The 18,625-nt window shown below is 34.6% G+C and overlaps 5 protein-coding genes and 1 long non-coding RNA gene across 9 annotated transcripts in view; 2 read left to right on the top strand and 4 right to left on the bottom strand.

Moving 5' to 3' along the window:
• The window catches only part of LOC132913220 (zinc transporter ZIP3-like), a 28,112-nt gene extending 18,242 nt beyond the window's left edge, over nucleotides 1-9,870 (top strand). Inside the window, exon 8 of the mRNA XM_060971436.1 lies at nucleotides 9,848-9,870. Coding sequence (XP_060827419.1) covers nucleotides 9,848-9,855 — 8 coding nt within the window. The 3' untranslated portion in view covers nucleotides 9,856-9,870. The remainder of the gene's footprint in view (nucleotides 1-9,847) is intronic.
• On the bottom strand, nucleotides 416-1,960 carry LOC132913663 (uncharacterized). Its single transcript, XM_060972162.1, has 3 exons — nucleotides 1,663-1,960; nucleotides 995-1,117; nucleotides 416-912 (listed from the first exon to the last, which is right to left on the bottom strand). Exons 1-3 carry the CDS (start codon nucleotides 1,821-1,823, stop codon nucleotides 735-737), a joined length of 462 nt encoding a protein of 153 aa, XP_060828145.1. The 5' UTR covers nucleotides 1,824-1,960; the 3' UTR covers nucleotides 416-734.
• On the bottom strand, nucleotides 2,219-4,840 carry LOC132913352 (probable pyruvate dehydrogenase E1 component subunit alpha, mitochondrial). Of its 2 annotated transcripts, XM_060971635.1 has the most exons (7): nucleotides 4,687-4,839; nucleotides 4,503-4,520; nucleotides 3,860-4,096; nucleotides 3,564-3,782; nucleotides 3,247-3,495; nucleotides 2,924-3,172; nucleotides 2,219-2,853 (listed from the first exon to the last, which is right to left on the bottom strand). In XM_060971635.1, exons 1-7 carry the CDS (start codon nucleotides 4,735-4,737, stop codon nucleotides 2,668-2,670), a joined length of 1,209 nt encoding a protein of 402 aa, XP_060827618.1. In that variant the 5' UTR covers nucleotides 4,738-4,839; the 3' UTR covers nucleotides 2,219-2,667. The 2 variants fall into 2 exon arrangements, with proteins under 2 accessions (XP_060827618.1, XP_060827626.1); XM_060971643.1 differs by lacking the exon at nucleotides 4,503-4,520 and having other exon boundaries at nucleotides 4,687-4,840.
• LOC132913699 (uncharacterized) lies at nucleotides 4,937-8,752 on the bottom strand. The gene is made up of 9 exons (XM_060972208.1): nucleotides 8,581-8,752; nucleotides 7,773-7,893; nucleotides 7,587-7,699; nucleotides 7,394-7,526; nucleotides 7,178-7,312; nucleotides 7,004-7,113; nucleotides 6,729-6,935; nucleotides 5,875-6,647; nucleotides 4,937-5,597 (listed from the first exon to the last, which is right to left on the bottom strand). Exons 1-8 carry the CDS (start codon nucleotides 8,750-8,752, stop codon nucleotides 5,944-5,946), a joined length of 1,695 nt encoding a protein of 564 aa, XP_060828191.1. The 3' UTR covers nucleotides 4,937-5,597; nucleotides 5,875-5,943.
• On the top strand, nucleotides 5,190-8,691 carry LOC132913726 (uncharacterized). 3 transcript variants are annotated; one of them, XR_009659430.1, is made up of 4 exons: nucleotides 5,216-5,279; nucleotides 6,144-6,254; nucleotides 6,432-6,658; nucleotides 6,769-8,691. It is a non-coding gene; the product is annotated as an uncharacterized LOC132913726 (long non-coding RNA). The 3 variants fall into 3 exon arrangements; XR_009659429.1 differs by lacking the exon at nucleotides 6,144-6,254 and having other exon boundaries at nucleotides 5,190-5,279; XR_009659428.1 differs by lacking the exon at nucleotides 6,144-6,254 and having other exon boundaries at nucleotides 5,216-5,349.
• On the bottom strand, nucleotides 8,066-18,426 carry LOC132912522 (DNA-directed RNA polymerase II subunit RPB1). The gene is made up of 9 exons (XM_060970011.1): nucleotides 18,273-18,426; nucleotides 17,278-17,547; nucleotides 14,532-17,193; nucleotides 14,257-14,462; nucleotides 13,508-14,167; nucleotides 13,049-13,437; nucleotides 12,840-12,958; nucleotides 11,055-11,243; nucleotides 8,066-10,964 (listed from the first exon to the last, which is right to left on the bottom strand). Exons 1-9 carry the CDS (start codon nucleotides 18,348-18,350, stop codon nucleotides 9,829-9,831), a joined length of 5,709 nt encoding a protein of 1,902 aa, XP_060825994.1. The 5' UTR covers nucleotides 18,351-18,426; the 3' UTR covers nucleotides 8,066-9,828.
• Nucleotides 18,427-18,625: the final 199 nt, after the last annotated feature.

Below are 18,625 nucleotides of genomic sequence, written 5' to 3'. Positions count from 1 at the left end.
GACAAATTGTGCCAATTCAAATTTATAACAGAATTTATTGTATAAATAATACAATTTTCTGTTATAGTGCACACATGTATATTTTTGCAAATCATACACACTTTGTTCTGGTTTGAAACTTATTTTCAATAACATGTTTTTTATTTGTTATACTTACGCTTATTCCAAAAACTACATAACTTATTACAATATAAAATCTTCTGAATTTTTTTCTAATACAACATTTATTAAAACTGCTGAAAAAATGTGCACATTTCTACCACTACTGCTAATCAATTACTTAAATAAAGATGGTATATGTTTTGGAAAATGTGTTCGTGTTAACAAAATTTTTCTTCCATTTTTTCCTATTCTTTTTTTTTAACACATAAATTATAATTTCATACATACAAAAAATGTAAGGTATATTTTTAACAATGATATTTAAATTTTTATTTTATATGTCCTCTGTGTAATTATTAGAACTTGCAAATAATTAACAAATACAGAATAAAAGTAATTCATGATTATTTTCAACATAATTTGACTTCTTATTTGCTGACATTTATAGAGCAAAGATCATAGAAAGTATAAAAATTTATAAACATTCAAGAATTCCTTGCTTAGTGCGTAAATTTCTTTCTGTGTTATCAATTCAATATAATCTGCTATTTTATGTTATATTATTGCAAATTTTTTGTTTGGATGTATTTGATATACATTGATCATATGTCAATCACAAAACTTATTTCAATCTACTTCTTTGGTATCTGACTATCAACAAAGTTTAGATAACTGGAACCAACTTTGATGAATGCAAGCCCAGAACTAATACCAATTATTGTACATAGAGTTGGATTAGGTGGTACAATGGATCGAAGTACAGCCCATACTAACACTGATCCAAAGCTCAGTAATACAGCACCAGCAGTACTGTAAGGATTATAAATGAATTTATTAATATCTTGTGTATATTTAACACAAATTGAAATATAATACAATGAAAATATCTCACCTATACAAAACTTTTACACTTGTAGAAGCACTTTTCATGTGATCACGACTGTATATGTAAGAGCCAGTGCCAAGAAGAGCACTTCCCAATAAGAAGTTTGTAATATCTTTTTTTGGAAAGACCCTAAAAATATGCAAAAAAGTAAAATAATGAGTAATTCAAAATAAAGCAATAAATAATTACGCTCGTAATTAAGCGATAAATATTTATACGTTTATGTAAAATTTAGAGCTGCAAAAATGATAAAAAGCCTATAATGCACAAAAATATATAAAATATTCATAATGGACTATTTGTTACAATATTTAATAGGTAAAGTAAGTAATTATTTAATTTTCATTCTTTAGCTATATCCATAAAAAAATAAAAAATATGAAATAACATAAACCACTCATGATCGAATACAAGAAATAATACATCAATTAATTTGTTGATCGAATAGCATTGTAAATATAGATCATGACATATATATTTAATGATGACCCTTATTCGACAGAAAAGAATAAATGTTACAGTTAAAAGATTTGAGTAATTTGAAAAAATGCATCGGTCAGTATTTTATCTCTAAAGATTACGTAACATTCCAAGAATTATGAAACCCTACAATTCGATCCGAATAGAATAGAGGTTAACGTTTGAATGCAGAATAGATTCGTTATCTATCTTACCTGATGACAAGACTCGGATTCATCACGTTGATAGATAATGCGGTGTACGAAGCAACGCCGAAAGCAGGAGCGTAAAATTTGACAAGACTACATTTCGTGATCGGCTTTAAACCGAGTTTCTGCAAAATTGTACCGGCACTCGTACTTCCTGCAGCGGCCATTGTTCGTTCGTCTTACCACAACTGTTGTCAATAAACTACTGGCCAAATAATCGTGTTCATAAACGTAACCTTACGAGAAGAGTGTTTATACGAAGTTCACCAAATGAATGATACTAAGTAGACCGAATTTAGTGGAACAAGGATAGAAAAATGGATCCCGACAATGTGTTCGTAAATACATACTAATGCCGTGAATCTATCCTGTAATCGTAATGTGTTCTAAAATTAAATTGATGTATTCTAAATAAAATTGACTCCCAATTATAAATATTTCTTTATTTAATTTCGAACGTAATATTTCATTTTTAATTACATACCAGTTTACTATTCATATCTCTTATTATAGTATATAGTCTATTATCCGAAATCACATTTCAAGTGAATTACTTTACAAATAATTGTAAATTTCATTTATTTTATTAAATTAGGATAATGAACACGAGTGGCACGTAAGTTTATCTACAGTTATTTTATGTCATTTCCTGTTATGGATAAGAGAATAATATAATATCGTCCCCTTTTTGTAAGTACATGTGAAATCACTGGCTACTATAGAGTAGTGAATTTTACCATGTACTGGTGGAATCTTTCTCTCACGGTGTTATTATATTTCTATAAATAAAATAAATATACAATTTGTGTATATACAACTGATAAACAATGATAAACAAAAACCAATTGTTCCAATGATTTACTATTTTCCTTGCCTAACTCCAGGAGATAGAATTATTCTCCAAGAACCGTATGTAACTAGCTAGAACCTAATTAATCATTCTAGTAATAAACACTGCTATAATAAGTAAGATTTAATATAGAATTCGTTTAAGGTTCTATAAAAGTTAATTTAGGCATTCACAGCTGCACCTAGCCTTGCATGTGGTAGAGGTTTAAATGGAGTAGTGTTACGAATTTCTTTCTCTAAACAATTGGCATAAATATCGGTAGTAAGTTCGTTCAATGGAATTTCACTGTCCGCCTTCGCAGCTTTTACAGCGTTGTCAACGACCTTTTTGATATCGTTTTCTATCGCCTAAATAAAGAAAATCAATTTTGAATAATTCTACATTTTCAATATATAAATTCATTGATACCAAATATACCTTTATTTCCTCTGGAGTAGCAAGATTAGCATTCAATACTCGTTCCTTAAAGCCAGTTATAGGATCTCTAGTCTGCCTCACTTCTTGGATTTCTTCCCTCGTACGATAACTTGTTCCAGGATCGGACATACTGTGTCCGCTATATCTATAAGTTACAGTTTCTAAAACAAGGGGACCTTTCCCAGATGTACAATAGTCAATGGCAAATTTGGTAGCTTCCCTGACTGCTAATACATCCATACCATCCACCTAATAAAATATTTAATCGATATAACTTGCAAAATAATTACATCACAAACAATTATTTTTATTTGAAAACAAACCCAAATTCCAGGAATGTAATCTCCCCTTGTGTAGTAATCAGTACTCGCAGAAGCACGATCGACACTAGTTCCCATACCATACCCATTGTTTTCACAGACAAAAATACAAGGAACATCCCACAATTTAGCCATGTTGTATACTTCGAATACTTGTCCTTGGTTAGCTGCACCATCTCCATACAACGTAATGCACACTCCTCCATTATTCATGTACTTATTAGCAAAGGCAATTCCTACTCCCAATGGTACCTACAAATTTGTCTTATGAAAATGGCATATTTGTAATTAATTTAATAATTTTAATAACTGATGCTCACCTGGGCACCGACGATACCATTTCCACCATAAAAGTTTTTGGAATACATATGCATAGAACCACCTTTACCTTTTGCATTTCCTCCTTTTCTACCAGTTAATTCAGCTAAAACGCCAAATGGCTCTATTCCCATCAAGTAGGTCCATCCATGAGCTCTATAAGCTGTGATCACAGCATCTTGTGGTCGGAGTGCTGCTTTTATACCAACTGCACAAGCTTCCTACCAGAAGATTATAGAGATTTTATTAAAGAAAATTTTCACTGAATGAATTCCAAAGACTAAAACATGATTCTTACTTGACCAGAATATAGATGACAGAAACCTCTGACTATTTTTTCCTTATAGAGATTTCCAGCAGCTGTTTCCATACGGCGGATTGTATGTAATTTTTTATAGAGCTCTATTGCTTCATCTCTGGTAACAGAGACGTGATTGGATGGTCCACTATCCAATTTGTGTAATCGAAAAGGTTTTGTTTCAAATGAAGCTTCTGTTGCATAATTATTTTTTTTGCTGAAGAAGTACGATATCACCTACAAATACATAGTAAAAAACATATTCCTTGTACTTTATTTTGTAAAATAGCATATGTATATCTAATATCACAAGTCATTGTAATTTACAAGAATGTACAAAAGAAATAGAATAATAGCACAAAAAGAGATATAACATAAAGTTAGTTTTCTTGTTACACTTGTGAACTTAAAAAGACGCGTTCACAAAATCACAGTAAAAAATCACATAAAATTAAAAAAACGCACGATTTCGTTACAATTCTAAACTTACTTACGTTCTGATTGATCGCATATTTGAAAAAAATTGAAAAAAAGAAATACATAGAAGGAAAGCAAAAAAACTGAATACCAGGCGGTGTGAGGAAAAAAAATTATGATTTATCGGTGATAATAAACACATGAATAAATCTATACGAATAATTACCTCGTTCCAGCTGCCGAACTGGCAAGACACCAGGAGGAGATATAAAAAAAGAAAAGAACGAATCTTCAATTGCAAGACTCCCGAGCAATGATTGTACGATTAGAAATTATAACAAGACCCTGGCATGGAACGTGTTGGCAAGTATCTAGTTTAGAGGTCATTTATCGTTCGGTCGTATACTCACATTTCTCTTCGACGTTTGAGCACCTATATTTCTTATACAGTTTGGTATCATTTTTTAAATGATTTGTTAATTGATCGTACAGTTGAGTCGAATAATTCAACAAAAGATCGGAGTTATTATAAAATGTAGATCCAACAAGAGCGAATCATTCGTATGGCGCGGATAGTATCGTAAGACCTAGCTCGTAAACGTCACAGGTTAATTCGTATCGTATCCCCTCCACAATCGTCATTAAAAATGTTGGACGATATGACGTAATGAAACATCTACATGAAACTTTATTAAGAAATAATACACGTGTGTAGGGAACATGTGCAAAGATGAAATACATTATTGTAATAATAAAAAGATCTACTTAAAACTAAAAGATACATTGTGTAGTATTACTGAATGGTCAATTATATGATATTGATATGTTGTTAAAGTTGAGCTATGATAATAATGAACATATTAAATAATTTATTCTAAAAATAATGCCTTAATACAGAAATTTATTCTTGTAGATATGAGGTTGACAAGATTGTCCGTAGGAAATACCAGCGCATAGATAATCAGAGAAATATAAAGTCTATGGAGAGGAATGACTTTTCAAGGTAACCTTCACAGTTAAGAATAGTTGCAAAATCAGCTGATTCTTACGACATTTACTGCTCGGAAGCACGTGTATGTTAAATAATAATTCTACATTTGTGTTTTTTATTCTACGAAATAGAGATTGAAATATAGTATATAAATTTATTAATAGACATTAACAATTTTATCATGTCAAAGAAAATGTGTCCTATCGAATATATAATATATAAATATAAATTCCTTAGATTTAAAATTACACGTGCTTATTATAGAGTGTGAACCCTTATCAGCAGCATACTACTGCCACTCTGTGGCCAAATGTTGAAATAGGAAGCCCGCTGAAAAAATTCAAATTAATCGTAGACTTAAATTGATGAGAAAATATGAAACCTGAAAAATTTGTAATGCAGTAAACCAATAAAATTTGACTATGCATCTTTTTACGTTAAACATGTTGGAAGATGCTTTATATAATCAATATAAATAGATATGTTGTTGTAATATAATATATCCTACTTTTATACTTGTTACAGAAATTTGTTTATACAATATTAATTGACAAAATGTTTACAAAATATTTAAGATGATAGAAAATTATCTTATTCACAAACTTACCTTTAAAACGTCAATTAAAAGATTCAGAAAATTTGTGTGCAGCTTTTTATCATTGGTTAGTATGTTATTTTATGTAGGATTTTGTACTACTTTTGTAACGTTCACGATACATGGTGGCGTGAATTGTACATAACGTATAGTATTCTTTACATTCATGTACGTCGAAGATATGGTAACGACAATACCAAAAATTATGATTAAATAACCAAACCAATTGCACCATTTTCTATGATTGTAACAAATCGCTAATTTAGAAACCAATTCTTTAGGAGCTGCGATTATTCTGTAAACGCTGTAAGGTTGACTGGCGTTTACGAATACTGGTGTGCCATCATGAATTACTTTTGTCATTAAAAATTCCTCGTTGATTTCTCCAGAAGGTATAGCATCATTGTCATAATCCATAATTTCATCGGAGTCATCTTCCAACCCATCATAATAAACGTATGAATATCGATGATATTCAGTGTTAGGTACACTCAGAACACCATAATAAGTCGACCTTGAATGAATTCTTGAGTCAGTTGACATGTCTTCGCTGCTTTGACGTCTCTCAGTTGCAGAGTACACTTCAGGAGTTAAAAGTCGCATGGACTTTGCTTTCAAGGCAATTGCTTTTGAATATACCAAAGGTGGTAATACAAAGACTAATGGACCAGTCAAGGATCCCCCAATCAGTGCCATCACAATATCAAATCTAGGCACAGATTCTCCTACAACTACTCCAAGAAAGACAATAGCTGATCTTATGGCACATCTTTTCCATCCAAAATCTGTGATAAAAGTACATATCTTGTAAAACTAATTCTTGACACCTTGAGAAATTGTTATTATTGTATATTAGAATTTCTTACTTCTTTTAATATTACATTGTTCTTCTACATCTTGGAACAGAGCTGAATGACCAAGAGCACTAGAAAGACATAGCTGAAGAGCTGCAAAAAGAACAGCAGCACTCACTGTGAAATTTCCTGGAATTACTTGCAGAATATTGGCTGTTGTACTGCCTCCATATTTCCAAACGGTTAAAATTGTAGTAACAATAAATAATGAACTGCTGACTATAACGAATAATCAGTGTAGTCATCATAATATATAGAATAATAGTTCAATTATATTAATGATTTACCTAAGAAGGAAATTATAACTGCCTTATTGATGTCTTGAGGACGATGCATATCCACTTGTACAGTCATCAATGTTGGATGTACATCAAATTGAAAGGCTAACATTCCATAACTGAAAAATTATTTAATAATAAACGTTAAATATGCGAAATGAAGTAGCTAATAAATAAACTTGCCCAGAAATAAACTTCTCCCAGCTAGGAGATGTGGTTACTGGGATAATATCAAGCTCTCGGTCATCGGTAACTATACTCCACCATATTAATAGCGCCGTCAATACAACCATTGTGCAAGAAAATGTAGCCAATATTCTGTAAATATTTATAATATTTAAACAAACTGTATTTCAGTTTTATGAAGTATAATTTACATAAAATTGTAGTGAGAATTACTTCATATCACGGGGACTTCCAAGCCACATAATTGGACATAAAAGAACGCCTACAATTAGAAGCCAATAGCAGAAAGATAGATCAAATCGTTGTCCCGAAATTTTTAGTCCGAAAATTTGCAAATTCTGCGAAGCTGAAATTTACAGATGTTAAACATAGATCAACTTTTTACTTAGAATTTTGATCAACTTACCAACCAATAAATTAGGTATACTACAACCAAAAACTGTAAAATCCAGGATTATAGTAACCAAGGTTCTCGCACGAGGACCCAAGGTCAATTCGGTTACGGCCGCAAGAGGATTTCTGTAAAATTAATTCAAGTAAAGATCACTATCGTCAATGAACATAAAATTAAAATAAAAAAATTAAATCTTACCGATTTTTTTTTAAAATTTGCGGATCTAGAGTGCTTACAATAATCCATGTTTTACCAAGCAGAACAGCCGTATAGATTTGCAAAACCAATACGACGAAGACCAAAGGAATCCCATACAATCCTAAAAAGACTTAACGTGCTCGTCTTGTTTTTTTATCAATAGTACTTCATAATTTTATCGAAACACATCTTTATGTTCTCATGTAAGAATTATGCAAACATGTGATCACGATTATATCAGATGTAATAAGAATTGCTGGCAGATCATGATAGATGAAATAACAAAAAAAGGATTAACAATTTAACCAACTTTATTTTTATTTAAAATGATCAACTTTCTCACATGACATCTCGCGTTAAAAAATTTCTCTTATAACGATCGTCATTGAATGATGAATATAATAAATCAATCATATAAATCGCTCCATTTTAAATAAAATGTTCTACAAAACAAATGTGCAATTTATATCATACATACAATCCAATTATATTTGTATATCAATATATATATGTATATATATTTTACAGAATAGTTATAGCTGATTTGGATAATATATACTTATGTTATATATAATAAAACAGAAAAATTACTTAGTGCTAAAAAGATAATTTAACTGAAGAAAAAGAAAAGAAATTATTCACAGAAACAACAATGCCACTTGAAAAAGAGAAAGAAAAGATCACATTCTCTTTACTGGACATTTACAATGTTCTCCTAGTTAGATTGTGAAATGCGGAAAAGAAAAAAAAAAAAAAAAATAAGAGGAACAGGGAAAAGCATAAAGATTTTAGAGACAGAGAAACTTACCGCATTGCACAATCGAGCGCGGTAATGCGATAATCGGAAAAACGCCAAAAATGTCGATAACACATAATGTGGCAAACAGAAGCGACAAATCCGAATTAGCATCTTTGAAAAGTAGCGGCTGTCTCTCGCGATTCATGATGAGGAATGACTCACACTGTCCGACATCGAGCATATATACTGCGAACTGGTTTTCCGTTTCGCGGTGACGAGTACCGTACTAGGACGTAACATGATAGTCTATTGAGCACAAATGGGTTACCTACACACGACTATAGAAACGAAGGAAGACCCACAACGCGTTAACGTTTCTTCCTTCGAAGTTATGTATAGCCATGCGATGCCAAAGTATAATATGAACTGTCGGGATCTACGTATCTTAGGTATGAAATTCAATTATAGGTATGTAACACGTTCGACACGTATATATGCTATATAATAGAAAAAATATCTCTCGAACAATGTCGATAAATTTTACATACTTTTGATGGAAAAGATATAGTAAAATCATAAATTAAAGCATTAAGTAATCACAGCTTGAATCACGAATGTCCCGGACAGATGTAAGCATTCTCATCATCCCTAAAATATAAACATTTTGAATTTCAGATCACAAATGTTATTTACGAATTGACATTACAATTTTTACTTATAGCCTGTCATTAAAATTACATAATATTAATCTTATGTCACTTTCTGTTCTACAATAGTTATTATATTAGTAAAAGTTAAAGATTTGCAGCAACAAAGAACATGCTAGGTCTAATTGACATCTTACTTAAGCTTCTTGCGAGCCTCAACTTCACTTAGATTTTCCAACATTTTTGCTTCAACGTTCGAAATCCGTATACTTTCAAATTTGAATAATTCTATGACCTCACTATATACATATCTTCCATCAAAAGTACGTGTACGAACAAACTCATTGATTCATCTTATCGAGTATATGACTTGTGTTTGCTCGATATCTTCTCGCTCCTTTTACTTCATACTCACTTCATATTAAATACTTTATTACTTCATACTCATTCAAACGAAACGAACGATTCGAAGTTCCTTCTCTTTTAAAAACAAACAAAAATATCCTTCGGCCTGCGATATTCACGCTTTAATTAAGAAAATTGTTAAATTTAGACAATATGAAGTCAAAAAATCGAGAATTAAAAATCGATAATTATAACTTATATTTAACCTAGTCCACATTAAACGTGTAATAACAAAATATCATATAGATAAGTATAATCATACTTCTTAATCGTCTGTTTCATAGGCTGGTGACGCCGGGGAATACGTGGGACTCGTTGGCGAATACCCTGGCACTGGTGGCGAATATGTTGGACTTGTTGGTGAGTAACTTGGACTGGTTGGTGTATACGTTGGGCTGGTAGGCGAGTATTTAGTACTCGACGGTGAATATTGAGGACTCGTGGGCGAATATGTTGGACTAGTAGGGGAATAATTTGGACTGCTAGGCGAATATCTCGTGCTTCCTGACGCCGTGTGTTGCGGTGAACTGGGTGAGTATGATGGGCTCGTTGGGGAATAAGTTGGACTCGTTGGAGAATACGTCGGACTTGCTGGTGTGTACTGTGGAGAGGTTCCAGCAAACGACGGCGACGTAGGCGAATACGACGGACTTGTCGGAGAATATTTTGGACTACTCGGAGAGTAGCTTGGACTAGCTGATGAATATTGTGGAGAACTTGGCGAATAACTTGGACTCGTTGGAGAATAAGATGGCGAGGCAGGCGTATAATTTGGTGAACTCGGTGAATAGCTTGGACTGGTTGGTGAGTAACTTGGGCTGGTTGATGAATAACTTGGTGACGTTGGCGAGTACGATGGACTCGGTGAGTAGCTTGGCGACGTTGGTGAATAGCTTGGACTTGTTGGAGAGTAACTTGGACTCGTCGGTGAATAGCTTGAACTTGTTGGCGAGTAACTCGGACTTGTTGGTGAATAACTTGGACTAGTTGGTGAGTAACTTGGACTCGTCGGTGAATAACCTGGTGATGGCGAATAATTTGGACTTGTTGGTGAATAACTTGGTGACGTTGGTGAATAGCTCGGACTCGTTGGTGAATAGCTTGGACTCGTTGGCGAGTAATTTGGACTAGTGGGTGAATAAGTAGGGCTTGTAGGCGAATAGTTGGGACTCGACGGTGTTATACTTGGCGATGTTGGCAAGTAGGCGGGAGAGGTAGGTGAATAACTTGGTGAAGCGCCACCTGCTGGTGACATTGGGTATGGACTCATGCTAGGGCCTGGGCTTCCTGGACTTCCAGGTTGTGGTGAATACGCAGAGTATGCAGGAGATAGTCCTGACGCATCTGATGCTCCAGATGGGGAGAAGCATGCTCCTCCTGGTGTCATGCCACTACCCAATGCTGTGATGAAAGAAACGGGTTATTTAGGGTACATGAGTAATAATAAATTTTATTATTAAAATGATATAAAACAACAGAAAATAATCTTACCAGGTGACATACTTGAAGCGCCATAACCAGGTGTGGCGCCCATCCAAGGTGTCATTTGAGGACTCATGCTTGGGGTAGCAACACTACCGAAGAACATTCCAGCAGTTCCCATTACACCAGCACCCACTGCCATTGGTATTTCAATACCAGCTTTACATTTCTCAGCATCCAGTAACAAATCGAAACATCCTGAAAAAATAAAATTAAATAGACATATTGTTAGTTCGTCCAGTCGCAGGGAGACGCGATTGCGTTGAAGCGCGTCAACGGGTTGTAAATTCTCGTTACGATTATAAGAATCGACACCACGAGCAGGGCGATCCCCTTATTTCTTATGGGATAATAGGGGTGTTTGTTTTTGAATATGTCGAAGTGATCGTCACTTCTAAGAAAACTCTACATCTGGTCTTCGGTTTTTTCAAGCGCTGAGGTCATCAATAGCGCATAGACAAAAGAATGCATTGATGACAGACCATAAGCGGTACACGTGCGACGTTGGCTTCAGGGTTCTTTTAGTCTCAGGGTAAAATTGCTAGCGTGCGAATCTGGACCAGCTTACATTGTATTCCACACTTTGTACTTTAATATTCACAATATATATATACTTACAATACCTTACAATTTACCCACGTGTTTCTTTGATTCCACATACATCGAATAACTTTAACAGAACACAACAACAAAACAATCATAAAACCAATCTGGAATTCCACTATGGGAGACAGCAGCAATGAGCCATATAACCAAAATTGAGACAATACAAGCTAAAATTCTTAGAACAATAGTAAACGCCCCATGGTACGTTAGAAACGAGGACATTCGGAAAGACCTGGGAATACCAACGGTCAAGGAGAAGATTAGCAGACTTGCAAGAAGGTACAGAGAAAGAATAGCAACACACCTGAACCGGCTGGCAGCGGAAACGAACAACACATCAAACATTGTAAGAAGACTAAAAAGGAAACACTCAACAGATCTCAAAAAAAATTTAACCTAGCAAACACGAAGATGGCACCCCGCTGGGGATAGCCATCCGTATGATATAATATTTTACCAAATGTCCTTCTGGAAAAATTGTAAAAACCAATAAATAAACTAGAAAAAAAAAAGAATATAACTATAGTCTACAGTTATATAATATGTATATATTTACACCAGCCTACAACACTTGGTGCGTAGACAGGAATTATTTGACTTCGTCGTGTCGGAAAGTACGGAAAGATATGAAGAGACGATTTGAAGATCAGTGGTCTCGACTGCCTGAGGATTGATAGAACAGTAGACTTGACTGCCCGAGTAGTGATAGAACAGTAACAGACCCGTCTCGTACCCTTTTTGAACTAAGAACGCGGATTCGTTGTTCACACTTTTTGATAGAAAAATGGGGGTAACGATCCGCGATGCCCATTGCTTATAGCCAATGTTAATAAATAAGATACGAGGAGAAAGTCTCCTGCAGATGTGGCTCATGGGTGTCTTTGTTCCTGGGAAAAACCAATTATTTCGCTGGGCAAACATCCGCTTTCTCCGTATTAGTAAGGGCGTGCAATAAATTGTTTAAAGGATCATCCATAAACCGAAAATACTTAGATGAATAGAGCTTAATAGCTAACAGTTGTGGTTTGTGGTGGTTCCTTGGGTTTATTGCGGATCAGTGTGACGAAGGGTAGGCCTTGGCGGCCAGACCGAAAGGGACGTCGCACGGACCATCTCGCGCGACGTAACATATATTAACTTGATAATTTCTGACTTGTTTATTGAAGTCATTAAAAAAAATAGCAATACCTGTTCCTATACGTGGAAGTTGTCCCATGATGATGTTTTCAGATACTCCTCTCATTGGATCTACTTCCGCGTGAGATGCTGCATCTAATAGAACGTCTACTGTTTCTTCGAAGGAACATCTAAAGTAAAATATGAAGTTTGGAAATCATATCCAATACTATAATAGTTAATAAGTTAATAAATTTACTTCATCTCTTACAGTAACTTACCTCATAAGAGCACCTGTGTCTTGTCTGTTAATTCCGTGACGAGTTATAGCCATCAAGTGTCCTTTAGCAGTCATTACATCACAAAGTAAAGCAAGATGACGATAATTTACATAAAGGCCGTAAAATTGCAAAACAGCATTCATTTCTTTCTCTACCGATTTCCTCACAGCCTCTATGCCCAGTACTTCAAATATCTCGCAAATATCGTTACTAAATGTTCTAACTGGATCGACATCTCTTTCACTCAACACTTTCATCAAACTCGTACCGTCCGTTTCCAATAACCATTCTGCTATTGCTTTGAATTCACCAGTTTCTGTAATAACTATACGTTTCTTAGCATCAGTTTGAGGCAAATGCATGTACACTTTCCCTATTGCTTCAATACCCTGCATATGAAAGTAATAATTTAAATATTATTTGAGGATTATAATATAATTATAAAATTAATGGACGTACCTGTAATGTCATGTCGCTAAGCATATTCGCTTCAATACATCGAAGGAACATATCATCCTCCATTTTATCTACCGTCTCTTCCTCACTATCTTGGAACTTGTTATCGTCGCTGTTCATTATCCTAATTCGTAGAACTAATTTCTCAGCGTTATCATCGTTAAAAATACAGTTCAAATCGTCACCGAAGCCGGCATTAATTTTTTCTGCAATTTGTTCCATAGTTAACTTCTTATCAGTCATCCTCTTGCGATCCAACTCAATTCGAAGTAACCATGGTGATATTTTATTCGGATCAAAATCAGGCATTTCATAGTAAACGTTGACGAATTCTTGATCTTCCGCTATTACGGTATTTTGTGGATCTGGATCGTAATAGATCGCAGTATTTGCTGTAACTTTCCTCAGTGTGGTGTGTTCCAATCGACAAAGTACATTCTTTGCTTTCTCGGCATCTCTTGCTGCAGCTCCCGTCAAAAATACGGTCAACGACGGAGCCTTTGGTTTCTTACTGATGTTTATAATTTCCTTCAATCTAGGTACACCAAGGGTTACATTTTTCGACGATACACCAGCAAAATGGAAAGTGTTCAGTGTCATCTGGGTTGCAGGTTCACCAAGTGACTGTGCAGCTAAAGCGCCTACCATTTCTCCAGGTGATACCTAAAAAAAGTAAAAGTACAAAATTGATCTAGAATTGGAATTTTTTAATGAGAATTTAAATATCATTACATCATTTATTTTCTACAAACCTGTGCTTGTTGGAATCTGGTTTCAATTTCTCCAATAAGCCATTCAAAGGCTTCACTGGATAATCGAAATTCTTCAGAAACACATTTTGTACACAATGTAGATCTCACTAAGCACTGGAATAGCAATGTAGCATTTTCATTAGCCTGTTTGCTGAGTCTATCATCACCAGCCACAATGATACATTTATCCAAAAGATCCTTTACACCTATAAATAAACACATTTTAATGTTAATGTTATCATATAATTACTACCATACAAAGTTATCAAATTTACCCTGTATGACCCTCATAGGACTAAGATCAGTAGGTGCACGCTTATTTATATGAAAAATCTTTTGTACATTCCAAATCATTCTTTGTAAATTACAAGGCAGTACAACTTTTGATTCTCCGCTAGGGAAAATTTCCCTAAGTATAGCACGATCCTTGTTCAATTGTTCCCATTCTCTTTCTAGTTCGGATATGACTTCACCAGATCCCATCATTTCTCTAACTATATCTTCGTTAAAGATACGACGAAGATACCGTTCATTGGTTGGATCGAACTTGAACTTCTTTTCAAATGCTTTGTTACTCAATTTAATAGTAGGCAAATTCTGAAATTCGACGGTTTCACCGCATAGACCATCCTCACCATAACGCAATTGGATAAGTTGACCCACAGAGTTTCTTACTGTACCGTCATAATGTACCATTACAGACTCCATAGCTTTTATCAAACGACGCTGAATGTAACCAGTTTCTGCAGTTTTTACAGCAGTATCGATAAGACCCTCACGACCTCCCATAGCGTGGAAATAAAACTCCGATGGCGTCAAACCGGCAAGGTACGAGTTTTCAACGAATCCTCTGGATTCTGGACCATAATCGTCTTTAATAAAATGTGGCAATGTTCTTTTGCGAAAACCAAACGGAATACGTTTTCCTTCTACGTTTTGCTGACCGACACAAGCAATAACCTGAGAGATATTAATATTAGATCCTTTTGATCCTGACACTACCATAGCCTTTAGGTTGTTGTATTCAGTCAAAGATTTCTTAGCAGAACCACCAGTCTTATCACGAGCGTCGTTTAAAATTCTGTTTACTTGATTTTCGAAAGTTTGCCTCAAGGTATTACCAGGAGTAGGTTCCAATTCCATGTTGTGAGCTTTTTGAATCACTTCTATCACGTCCTCTTTAGCTTTTCTAATGGCTTTTTGAATTTCTAAATAAGTCTGTGGATCGGCAATGGTGTCTCCAATACCGATCGAGTGACCTTCCAGTAGTAACCAATTATTAATTACAGTTTGAATATTTCCATAAAATCGTCCGCAAACCTCGTGTCCTAATTCCAACATACAAATGTGAAGCAAAGATCCAGCAGATGTACCCAAGGTCTTCTTACAGAGTATACCCATAACAAGTTCTCCGTGTTCTACCATGACTTTGGTATCACCAGGTGAAATCCATTTGTATGGGCCATCGTCTTCTTCATCTGGGTGTGTACTGTGAGTCCTTATCATATTCACGTTGCCTGGTATGATCAAGGAAAAGATTTGTTTACCAGTCCATAGAGGCTTTGGTTTTAATATGCATGGCTGAGGCATTTTGCCATTCCAACTGGGTAAGAACATAAGGATATTCATCATCTGTTCCTTTTCGATGAAAACGTCTCTTTTAGTCATTTTTCTTACAGCAGTAAGCGTGTCCTGTACAATACCCATGACTGGTTTATTAGCTTGGGGAGTAATAATTTGACGCGGTGTTACATGAATGTTTTCTACTTCTGCTCGAGTCTCCATTGACTGAGGAACATGTAAATTCATCTCGTCGCCGTCAAAATCGGCATTATAAGGAGACGTGCAACTAAGATTCATACGGAATGTACTCCATGGCAACACTTTTACCCTATGACCCATCATACTCATCTTGTGTAGTGTTGGTTGCCGATTGAAAATTACTAGGTCACCATCCCGAATGTGACGTTCCACTCTGTACCCGCATTGTAAATGTAAATCGGATGGTTTTGGGTGGAACCTTAAATCGATTCTTTCCCCGTTATCTCTGACGATGTACTTAGCACCTGGATATTGTGAATTTCCACGTCTAACGAGTTCTTGCATTTTATCGATATTAAAAGGTGTGACAATTTCGGGGAATGTTAAATTCTGAGCAATACTCCGAGGTACACCGACCTGATCAATTCGTAAATTTGGATCAGGAGTAATAACAGTCCGAGCAGAGAAGTCAACACGTTTACCCATCAAATTTCCTCTTATTCTCCCTTCCTTTCCTTTTAATCTCGCTTTTATAGCTTTTAAAGGTTTGCCTGATTTCTGCATAGCTCGTGGCATGCCAGGCATATCGTTATCAACTAATGTTGCTACGTGAAATTGTAACATTTTTATATTCTCCGAAATCACGTGCGCTGCTGCTCCCGCTTGCTCATTTCTGATTAATTCATTATTTGCTTTTATAATATCGGCAAGCTTATGTGTTAAGTCATCTTGATTTTTGGCAGAACCATACATAATAACTGCTGGTCTGACCGATAAAGGTGGAACAGGTAAAACAGTTACTACCATCCAATCTGGTCGTGCAAATTTCGGATCCATGCCAAGAATAAATGATTCTTCATCTGTAATGTGCTTTAAAATTTCCCAAGCTCTTTCTGCAGTTAGTGCCATCTTTTTTTCCTGTGAATCTTCATTTACGTGTGTCCATTCTGCAGTAACATCTAATCCAGATCTCCGGAGATTTGGTTGATATCTACCACATCCACCATGCCCAGGTTTTCTCTCTGCAGATTGTTGTTCTTGATTTTCTTTGTTAATATCCATTTCATCACCACCCTCACAAATATTTTTACTTTTACATAAATCATAAACAAAAGTAAGCCTTTTTCGTGGCTGACCTTTAGTTTTCATAACAATTTCTTTGATTTTTGGATTATGCTGTAATCAAAAAATAATGCAAAGTTAAGTAAATAATAATAAATATGTGGAAAAAGAATATGATTACTAATAATCTGTACTTACTGGACTGACAAGAAGTTTTGAACAATAAAAACATACACATCTCAAAATTTTTATTGTCTTTGTTATAAAGCCAACATGAAAAACTGGTTTTGCTAAATCTATATGTCCAAAGTGTCCTGGACATTCTGTCATATTACCAGCACATGTCTGACATCTAGAATTTCTATCAATGACACCTTGTCTAGGATCCATAAGTCCACCAAGCTTTGGGCGACCACCTTCCATTGTTTCTGGAAATCGAATGCCGCCATCTGTGACCGACATCCGACGCTGTGTAAAAAATATTATATACAGTTATATACCATTGATAGATTCACAATTTAACAGGTATTATTGAATAATCACTTTAGGAGAATAATAGAGATGCATATGGAATGTGTTTGACAGAAGTGATATAATATTTTACATTTGTTTTTTCATATTATGTTTAACATATTATGCAAAACAAATACATATAGACATGTGTATAAATACATATAAATAGATGCACATAGATAATTGCAAAAGGAGTAGTGGACCAACAGAAGTAAACAAAACATAAAACTATGTATTTATCAACATAGACCCACAATTTCTATTCATTATTAAAATTATGTTACTTTTAAAAAATATGTAATTTATTCTGGATTTGATCACTTTTGTTACTGACATTAAGAAAAGGAATTTTTTAATTTCTCCTTTATGAAAAAAGCAATTACAATCTTTTAATTAAAAAAAAAGCTAATAAATCACATGCTGTAAATAAAATTTACATGGACTTTAATAATTTCGTAATAAATCATTTTTATTGTATATATTTTATAATTTTAAGTAGAGTTTTTCCACAAATATAATAAGACATAATAAAAATTTACACACACGACTGTTTGGAAGTAACACTGAATGTTTCGTGTAATAACGTATCACATAATGTCGACTCAAGATGAATATAATTCCGCGTACCCTAGAAAAAATATATTCCACAAAATCCATTTGTTTACTACTAATGTACTTACTATTTCATCCGGTGAAAGAATACCGAATTGTACTCTTTTTACGGTTCGCAGAGGCGCCTTGGAATCGGAGGTTGCCATTTTGCAGCAAGCACGTACAACTTCTACCGCAGCCTTCTGCGTCACAACTCTCTCTAACTGTTCATCACCGATGGAAGCGTCTCCCTCCCCTGACGCTTGACTATTAACCCATTTTAAGCGTTCAAAAATGCATTACTATTGTACCCTAAGGAACCTTCTCAATTTTACTTACGTTATTAGATAAACATAATACGATTATGAACATTTTTAATGTTGAAATATAATGCTATTATCATAAAAATTTAATTGTTAGTTAATACAAGAATATCCAAAAA

Source organism: Bombus pascuorum, chromosome 1, assembly GCF_905332965.1.
Source record: "Bombus pascuorum chromosome 1, iyBomPasc1.1, whole genome shotgun sequence".
NCBI classification, from domain to species: domain Eukaryota; kingdom Metazoa; phylum Arthropoda; class Insecta; order Hymenoptera; family Apidae; genus Bombus; species Bombus pascuorum.
This window is presented reverse-complemented; position numbering and strand designations above follow the sequence as displayed.

Coding starts and splice junctions, on each gene's coding strand:
- LOC132913352 (XM_060971635.1), bottom strand. CDS start 4,737: ATGATACCAAACTGTATAAGAAATATAGGTGCTCAAACGTCGAAGAGA. Junction 3,783..3,859: donor GTCATCTATATTCTGGTCAA/GTAAGAATCATG, acceptor ATCTTCTGGTAG/GAAGCTTGTGCAGTTGGTAT. Junction 3,173..3,246: donor ATTACATTCCTGGAATTTGG/GTTTGTTTTCAA, acceptor ATATTTTATTAG/GTGGATGGTATGGATGTATT.
- LOC132913663 (XM_060972162.1), bottom strand. CDS start 1,823: ATGGCCGCTGCAGGAAGTACGAGTGCCGGTACAATTTTGCAGAAACTC. Junction 1,118..1,662: donor AATCCGAGTCTTGTCATCAG/GTAAGATAGATA, acceptor GCATATTTTTAG/GGTCTTTCCAAAAAAAGATA. Junction 913..994: donor AGTGTAAAAGTTTTGTATAG/GTGAGATATTTT, acceptor TAATCCTTACAG/TACTGCTGGTGCTGTATTAC.
- LOC132913699 (XM_060972208.1), bottom strand. CDS start 8,752: ATGCTCGATGTCGGACAGTGTGAGTCATTCCTCATCATGAATCGCGAG. Junction 7,894..8,580: donor GCGCTCGATTGTGCAATGCG/GTAAGTTTCTCT, acceptor AAGTCTTTTTAG/GATTGTATGGGATTCCTTTG. Junction 7,114..7,177: donor TGGGAGAAGTTTATTTCTGG/GCAAGTTTATTT, acceptor ATAATTTTTCAG/TTATGGAATGTTAGCCTTTC.
- LOC132912522 (XM_060970011.1), bottom strand. CDS start 18,350: ATGGCAACCTCCGATTCCAAGGCGCCTCTGCGAACCGTAAAAAGAGTA. Junction 17,548..18,272: donor TTCTTTCACCGGATGAAATA/GTAAGTACATTA, acceptor TTTTTTACACAG/CGTCGGATGTCGGTCACAGA. Junction 14,168..14,256: donor CCAGATTCCAACAAGCACAG/GTTTGTAGAAAA, acceptor TACTTTTTTTAG/GTATCACCTGGAGAAATGGT.